This window comes from Monopterus albus, unplaced genomic scaffold (assembly GCF_001952655.1).
Source record: "Monopterus albus unplaced genomic scaffold, M_albus_1.0 scaffold60.1, whole genome shotgun sequence".
In the NCBI taxonomy this organism is placed as follows: Eukaryota; Metazoa; Chordata; class Actinopteri; order Synbranchiformes; family Synbranchidae; genus Monopterus; species Monopterus albus.
In genome coordinates this window covers 2,793,548-2,802,479 of record NW_018127940.1, presented here as the reverse complement: position 1 = coordinate 2,802,479, position 8,932 = coordinate 2,793,548, and the positions used below count along the sequence as shown (strand labels likewise).

At 37.8% G+C, this 8,932-nt stretch overlaps 1 protein-coding gene across 8 annotated transcripts in view; it reads right to left on the bottom strand.

Annotated features, from left to right (window-relative positions):
- Positions 1-3,740: 3,740 nt before the first annotated feature.
- anxa11a (annexin A11a) overlaps positions 3,741-8,932 on the bottom strand; it is a 10,407-nt gene continuing 5,215 nt past the window's right edge. For 7 of the 8 annotated variants that reach the window (XM_020603058.1, XM_020603056.1, XM_020603055.1 and 4 more), the window contains exons 6-17: positions 8,706-8,912; positions 8,460-8,547; positions 7,990-8,084; positions 7,552-7,665; positions 7,288-7,378; positions 6,672-6,751; positions 6,532-6,588; positions 6,307-6,400; positions 6,040-6,135; positions 4,817-4,875; positions 4,576-4,698; positions 3,741-4,438 (exon numbers count right to left, since the gene is read on the bottom strand). In XM_020603058.1, the coding sequence (XP_020458714.1) occupies positions 4,379-4,438; positions 4,576-4,698; positions 4,817-4,875; positions 6,040-6,135; positions 6,307-6,400; positions 6,532-6,588; positions 6,672-6,751; positions 7,288-7,378; positions 7,552-7,665; positions 7,990-8,084; positions 8,460-8,547; positions 8,706-8,912 (1,164 nt within the window). In that variant the 3' untranslated portion in view covers positions 3,741-4,378. The remainder of the gene's footprint in view (positions 4,439-4,575; positions 4,699-4,816; positions 4,876-6,039; positions 6,136-6,306; positions 6,401-6,531; positions 6,589-6,671; positions 6,752-7,287; positions 7,379-7,551; positions 7,666-7,989; positions 8,085-8,459; positions 8,548-8,705; positions 8,913-8,932) is intronic. The other variant, XM_020603061.1, reaches the window with a different exon arrangement.

Sequence of the window (8,932 nt, the reverse complement as noted above, 5' to 3'; positions counted from 1 at the left end):
GATCCGTTCAATGACCATATTAGGTAAAATAGGGCGGTGTTTTTAAAGACACACTCATTTCTTCGATGGGCGTACACACCAACCCGTAGTACGTCGAAAATCCCAGTAGGAAAACATGAAAATGGAGACAATTTACATAAAAATAGGGAGTTATTATAAAATAGATGTGTTGGTAAAGGGGGCTAAGCAATGACAACATTCTTACAGTATAGCAACCATCTATATGACCAAAATGCAAGCTTATGTTGTCTGTAGTGGTGGAATGTAAGAGCATTTGCTGTTGGCTTGAGTACAAATTTGAGATAGGCTTGTACTTTACTTGAGCATTTCCATTTTAAGCCATGTTATACTTGACAACAGTTCATAGGAAAATATTATTTCCCTATTATCAAAAATAGCTCCACCAGGAGGAACTAGTCTATAACAGTACAATGCTAATTACAGATTAATGCAGCAGAAATGACTAGGTTGTCATAGTATATGATATTAGACTATAACAGCCACAAGAACATTTTTTCTGCAAAATAAGTAAACATATTTGCACTTCTGTACTTACGTGGCCTATAAGATCTGTATATTTCTTCCACCTTCTTTTGTTGCCTTTGTATAAAGTCCATCAGTGTGTTGCAATTCACTCTCACCATAGTGCAACGATAAATTTTTTATATATTAAAAAAATTACATCCACCTAAAATGGTTAATAAATGTAGTAGTACTAATCTTACAATAGGCACATCAAGTCACAAGAAACCTAACCAATGGCTAGCTTCATTGACTACATTAAATATTTAATGCAGTGATGAAAATATAAGGGTTTGAATCAGTCCTTGTATAATAGCTACAGGCTTATGCACCATGTTTCTGCATCTACACACTGCAACTGGTTTGAGTGTGTACTGTATCTGTAGTTGAATAAGCTAGAAAAGAGGTAATGAGCCATATCTATATGAACAATATATGAGGTTGACAAATGAAATGTGTATTTGAGTAGGACTTGTGAAATACAGTGATGGATGATGGATGCACTCTGCCTGCAGTCTGCAGCCAAATATTGCTGGCATAGATGCAGGCATCTGCAGGCATACCTCTCAAAGCGTGACCTTATTCATGCATACACTGAATCTCATTGTAACATCTCCAGTTCTCTCCCTCTCTCTTCCCCCCTCTGTTTCTGTCTCTCTACCATGCAAGCTCCATAGCTTGTTCAACCATGTGCTATCCCTTTAGATGAAAAATGAATTACACTTCATTCATATCAAAGGGAAGGAAGTCCCTAATGCTGACACAGACTAGGGGGTTGTGTCTGTACCCTACTTCTGAGAACACATATTAGAATAGAAAAAGACAGCCTGATATGTTTTATGGGGAATTAATGAGTTTATTATTTAGACAACAGGGGTGGTGTTTCTAGCTGATAATTTATTGAAATGTTATTAAACAGATTTGTTCATCAGACAGCCCAGATAATGGTAGATAATAGCTTCATCTTTTATTGAAGATGCAAATAGTGGCCAAAATAGTCTCAAACAAAAATCTTTTAGGGACTTTTCCCCTGCCAGTCTAAACAGATAAGGAAAAGCTGTCTGTGCTAAAGGTGGCAAAACAATTACTTTACTATCTTCTCGCTTTTGACACACGTTTATTTAGTGCATTAATTCTGCATTAACTTGCAGGTTGCAAATGGATATCAGTGATCCCAAGTGACAACAGAATGTCTGTTGGCATCCTACGTCATCATACTAAGACAGTTTTAATGTAAAGCAATACATTTTCCACAATATCTCAGATCTCAAGGAACTGTGCGAAGATTCCCAAATGATTAGATCAGTTATAATAAACATTAAATTAGGCAATTCATGCTCTATAATTAAGAGGGATTTACACTTCAGCTGAATACGTGTAACAAATGGAGGTTTATGATAATATTATATCAAAACTACAATATTGGCAGAGACAAGATGAAACACTTTTAAAATTACCTTATAAAATTTGTCTAATTATGTCTACATTTTCTGAAAACTGCTTAATCACATCTAATCCTCATTAAAATTCTAGTTTTTTTGTAATCTAAACATCCATCTAAAGTCCTAACGTCTTTGCCACATCTAGTTCATTTTAACATGACATGATCAACAATGATTCTTCCAGCATGGCTGTTACCCAAGGGTCCCCCAGGTCTCTGACAGCACTAACAGACACGTAGACTTGTTTAATACAGCTAAGGCAGCTTTATGGATGCCATCAATTCCACCGGGCTCCCTCCTCCACACTTCACAGAGTTATTGATCGTATTGCAGTTAACCCGCACTGTACCGTAGCCAGCTAAGCGCACACCCACGCCTCAGTGGTCAGGTGCGCTCCACAGCATTTTAAGTGAAGCCAACAATAGTTAATATGGTGCAGAGTGGTGATGGTTGGACTCGTTTACTGGCATATGGACACGTTTCGAACCAGTTGTTTTGTAGTACTACTTCGTGGGGCACATCAAAGTGGCCAAGTCACATAACGGTGTCACATTGGTTCATAAAAGTTTCAAAGTTTGGCAGTTTGCTGCTAGGGGCAGATAGAACAACTTATTCACTTGACTCTTACACTACCTGAATGAACAAATAAGAATTTGGGCTGATCCTCAGTAATTCCTGTTACCTGTATAAGCCACATAATGGCCAGATTCTGTGGGGTTTTGTGTAGGAGAGAAACAAACGTATTTTAGATTTATAGAGGTTGATTTGGATTATTGAGGGATCAAGAAAGTGAACAAGGTCGCTTGTGTGGGAGCATTTTGAGCTTTTGGCATTGATTGTACACAGAGTAGGAGAATCAAACAACTAGTTTGTTAAGTGGCCTGTAACAATTTTAAATGAATTCTGACCATGACAATTGATCTGCCATCATATAATATTTCTTGTGAGGACTGCTTGCTGAAATTCACACTTTGAGTCCTCACCACTGGCATCACAGTCTGGTATGGTAACACCACACAGGAGAGAGGAAGGTTCTTCAAAGGGTCATAACGACTGCAGAGGGGATCATTGGGATTGGACTGCCTGCTATAGACACAATATACACACCAGCACTGTCGCAAAAGAGCAGAGAACATAATCAGAAACCCATTCCACCCAGCTCACACTCTGCTCACACACAAAAAACTGCACCCACAACCTCAGGCACAGCAGAGTGGACAGCATCATCACACACAGAACAAGGTTTTACAACAGCATTTTCCCTGCTGCAGTAAGACTGATGGCAAATATAAAATGTGAAAAACTTGTGCAATAACCCCTCATTACCCTACTTAGAAGACCATATACAATTACACTATGTGCAATACTTGAAACTCCCCATTTTACCAGCTATCTTATTTCTGTATCCACAATTTTACCAACTATTTTGTATTCTTGGGTGCGACTAGGTGTTTGTTCTTTTGGCTTTAAACTCTTTACTTGACTTCAGGAGAGCCCTGCACAAGATTTCCTATATGCCTAGACTGTCTGTTTGTGCATAAATGGCAAATAAAAATCTTGAATCTTGGGTGTAGCTGTTGGGAGATTGAAAAACACTTCACTGCCCAATATTAACAATCAAAGAGCCCTGACACTGTTGGGAAATATAATTGGTGAGAATACCATCTTATGATAACCATTTGTATAACACTTAGGGACTCACATGTTTGTGAGTCAGTGAAGGTATTTCACAGACATTATTTCTCAAACAATGTGTATTCTGCGTGTACCGACTCACAAATACTTCCAATGTTTATTTTCCTTTAGATTCGTAAAGATAAAATGACCAACAGTTTATGAAAAGTGACAGAATTTACATGCTATAGTGACAGATATACGATACACATAAAAGCATGTGATGCAAATACAGTGCAATTATGATAACTAAAAATAGTAAAGTGTAGACAAAATATAGAAGAGATTATAGAACTGCAAACATTAACTTTGGTACTTTGCTGTTGTATTATTGTATGTCTTATACATTATTCAGCATTCTTGAGCATTTGACAACTAATAAACATGCCAGATATTAGATATCATATCGGCACAATGAAAATAAACTATCTTAAAAATATATAGATCTTAAATTGTAAATATAATCTCTTACAAATCTATTGTTTGGCCACATATAGTCAACTCAAAATATCCAGCAAAGACACCACAAGTGATGAAATATAAAGCCCTTTTGTCCATATTGCATACATTAAAAAAAAACAAAACTAAGTAGCAATGTGTATAAGGTTTTTACAACCAGGTAAATATTGCATTGAAAGCATTGGCATGGCATGCTAACTTGCAGTTTGTGCATAATGCATAAAAATAAAGCAGATATGATATTGTTATAAGTTTTTATAATATAGTAGATGTTCTCCTTTTTAGTCACTGCCCCCACAAAGCTTCAGTAGGAGCTTCTTGTAGTCTCCTGATGTGTCTCCCTGTCAATGGAACAAATGCACCAGTAAATAATTCAGACAATGTCATATCAGGTCTGCTTGTGTTTTAATCATCCACACAACTGTGGGGTCATTTGATTCCTATTAAATAAAGTAGTCTGTGTGATGAAGATACTTACAGAGATGTCTGTGTACAGTGACTTCCCATAGTTTTTAACATACTCCTGACGGATATCCAGCATGTCAACTTCAGAACGGGAGACCATAATTCGAATCAAGGTTGTGTCTTTAGTCCCAGCTCCCTGAATACATGTGTACACAAAGCAAACACATGCACACAATGAAGGTGACACAAAAATTCAATACTGTGCTACACATATTTAGTAAGTTATAGATGACTACTCTCCAAACAAGTCTCACCTTCATGGCCTTGTTAAGCCTCTCAGCAAAGTAGGCAGGTGTGTTCTTAATGCACTTCACTGAAAAACAGAAAACACTCATATATTGCCCACACAAGCACAATTCATTAATACTGTCACTTTCATTTTTACATAAATAAAAATCACTAAATTACTCTAGTGTAAAGAGATCAGCAATATTTGACACTGCAAAATGACAATGAAGACTTTTTTTAAAACAAACATTAAGTACAGTATACATCAAAGAATATAACACCAACAGCATGCAAACATAAAGCTGCATTAATCAATATTTTTTAATTTAATAAAATGTCTATGAGCATTCTGAAGGAGTGTCATGCTTAATAAGAAACCTACAGAGGATAATATCTAACTGTATTAAATTTTTCAGCCTGTTTGAGGCCAATATTTACCAGTGTGGTTGAGCGTGTCTACTTTTATCAACAGCAGAAGCCCAATGGCATCAGGAGGTGGCAGCTGTTTAGCAAACACGCTCAAAAGCAACTGTATACTACCTGCCTAGCACCAACTGGCATCGAGACCTATCAGCTAACATCTAGCAGCTAAAGAGCCAGATATTTTGGTGGAGACCAAATAAGAGTTAAAGGAGTCATCGTTCATCAGGTACAGGAGCACACTGCATGAACTCCATGTGGTGATGATGTTGCTATGTGTCTGCTAGATATGCAAGCAACTGTTGGCTTATGTGTCAGCCACAATAAAGGTGATACTAAATCAAGGCTGTGTTTGCCAGGTTGTTTCCTTTTCCTGCCTTCTACTAGCCAAATATTGATTATTTCAGCTTCAAATTAAGTTATATTTTGAAAAAACTAAAAGAAACTGTCCAGGAGAGGCAAATGAAATTGTGTCAAAAACAATGTCAAACTTCTGTCACCTTCAACACTGCAGTGCACACCACCTTACTATTAAAACATAGAGACTGTGCATGCAAAACCAAAGGAAAGATTCAAATAAAAGATATCTAAAAACATGGTACTGTACCATAACCCTGTGAAATGTTGGCAATAAAAGAAAAACAAAAGATTATGCATTTAGTAGAAACCGTAGCTCAGTACCTCAAAATGTTTAACGGTTAAATGAGACATGTTCTGCAGACAACTTAAAGGGCAACCAACTATTTGCAGCAAATTCTGCCTCTCTAAATACATGCATGTGGCCCTCCTAAGACTTAACCAGAGAAAATGTATGCGTGTGTATTCTTACCCACTGCCACCATCCCACTCTCAAGGTCTCCAGACATCTCCCTGCAGATGCTCTTCTCAATATCCCTGCCACACATCTGCTGGTACTCGTGAAACACTACATGCATCCACACACACACACACACACACACACACACACACACACAATCAGTAATATACCTAATAAGCACTGAACTCACATTTGTGACTTGATTCTCATTTAGCTTTTGATACATCTTAAATGCTGACCTTCATACTTAGATTGCAAACATGTCTTCATAAGGAATACCTGCTCTGAGGTGGGGTTTGCTCCTGGCGCACAAAATAGCATTGAATTTCGACTCATCTGTTCCCAGCTTGTTCTCTCCAGCAGCATACAGGGTCTATAACGAGAACAGCACGAAGCACAAATCGACATGTTTTTGCAATTAATAAGCAATTAACAATATAAAACTACCATGCTGCAGATAAATCATCAAACATTAATTATTCATGACAATAAGTCAAACTTTACCTGAGCATCTTGTTTAGCAAGAGTGATGTCAACATTTTCTCGTTCATCACGACTGCCCTTTAAAGTACAGTGAAAAACATTGAAAGTATTTCCTAAGACACATCAGTTATACAGGTTAATAATCTGTATCATATCTGTACCTGGGATAGAGAAACTAGGAGCCGGCGGAAGTGGCCTGAGGTATCTCCAATAATGGCATCCTCCAGTGACTTCTTATATTCTGAAATGATATAAAAATGTAATGGTAAAGAAATCCTTTACTGAAACAAAGACCAAGACACTAGCATGTTTTCGGGAATATACTGTAGGTAAAGTACAAAAATAAAAAAACCCACAAACATTTAATTTAAAATTAGGAATATACTGTGGGTTGAGTGGGCACAACCTGACTTACTTGCAAGAAAATCTAGGATACAGTGAATGATTTCATAAGCATAGAAAATAATGTGGCAAATAACACTGAGCAATTAATTAAACCATAAAACTAAAGAATCATTAAAACTGTATAATGCGTTGATGTATTTGCAGCTATGAAACCTTGACTTTGATTTCTTATTATCACTACTCTAGTCATATTCCAAATCCCCAGCCATAAGATTTACATTTAAAAATGTTATGGTGGTGCACAGATCTAGATAGGCTGAGCTTATCCACTAATGTAATACATCCCTTTCCACACAGCTTTGTGATACTGTGAGATACATATGACAGAACTGTTGAGGAAAGCGGCGTATTAACCACCCTGAGGCATATCACCTTGTTTGTAAACGCGGGTTATCTCTCTGATTTCTGCATTGGTGCGAGAAGACAGGATCTCTATCAGACAGGCTTCATCAGTTCCAGCACCCTGTTAAGAAAACAGAACAATGATCTCTGACACCCTCATCATCTGGCCTTGCAGCAGTCAAAATTCTTGCCATATATTTTTGTTTAGTGGATCTTCATTCAAACTTCTAACTAATGTAATATTTAAAAAATATATTTTATAATGCATTTTAGCACAATTTTCTTAACATTTACCTTTATGGCAGAGTGGAGCTCAGAGGCATCCAACTCAGTTGGGCTCTTCATCATGGCCATGACCAGCTTCCTAAAGTCTCCAGACAGTTCTGAATGCAGATCCTTAATCAGATCCTGAAAATGGAAACATGCTTGGAATAACTCAAAACCATCATTAACTGCAGCTGAGAAAAAAAAAACATACTGCAAGAAGCTCTGTAGCATAGCTATAATGAGCTCTGGTGACATTCAATCCCCTCTACATTTCACTGACAGCACCAGCAGCTGTTGTCTGCTTGTCACTATTATGAACTGCAAGGTAATGCACACGGTGCTACATATGATTCTATTTTTAGTTGATGGTGTTTGTTGAGGAAAAGTTTTTAAAAAGAAACAGAAAATCAGTTATCACACCAACATGTATATAAAGTTAACAATAAGCATGAACAGGACTGTTACCTTTCCATAAGATGTTTTGTAAGCCCGGAGCAAAGGCACACGCTGTTTCACAGAGCGACTCCCCAGTAAGTTGATAATGGCTTGCTCATCAGTTCCTGTACAGATAAGACCATGATGTCAACTCATAGTGAGATCATTTTAAACATTTGCACTTAAAAATGACAAATATCTGCCAGATCTGTTTTTCCAGTACTGTTGTCCAGCTGCTATAGATTACTATAATTTCCCAGTGATCAGAAATGCCCAATTATCCTGAAAAAGATGTTTAAAATGACAAATAAACTAAACACTTGACCCCTACAACCAATTAATCAACTAAATAATTAAGAACAGGCAACCCAAAAGAATAAAAAGTTAGAACACAACTCCCCAAATGGCAAATATCAATTGCATCATGTGCATCTGGAAGATGTTGCAGCCCCAAATTAGATAAAAATGAACAAATAGCAAGGCCTGCCTACAGCACTCACCAAAGCCCTTCATGGCCTTCCTCAGAACCTCAACATCTTTGAGTGGGTCAGCTCCAGGAAAGTCTTGAATCGTTCCCCTGAATCCTCTCTGAAATACCAACACAGTCATTTCCACAATGTCACAGTGTTATTCTAACAAGTAGTTCATTTTGTTTTTGACATGACGCTGTAAATGTATAAACACATCAGCAGATGAGAGAGTAATATGATCTATATGATCAAAAATGTATTTTCATTGTTTCTTACATTGACAGGTGGAGCTACTGGCATGGCTCCTCCATAGGATGGCATGGACGGATTAGGTGAAGGGCCTGATGGGTACCCTGGCGCAGGTGCTGGCGGTCCTCCAAAACCAGGCATAGTTTGGCCAGGCTGACCAGGCTGTCCAGGCTGACCAGGGTAACCTGGCTGACCAGGCTGTCCAGGCTGACCAGGGTAACCTGGCTGACCAGCCTGTCCACGGAAACCAGGCG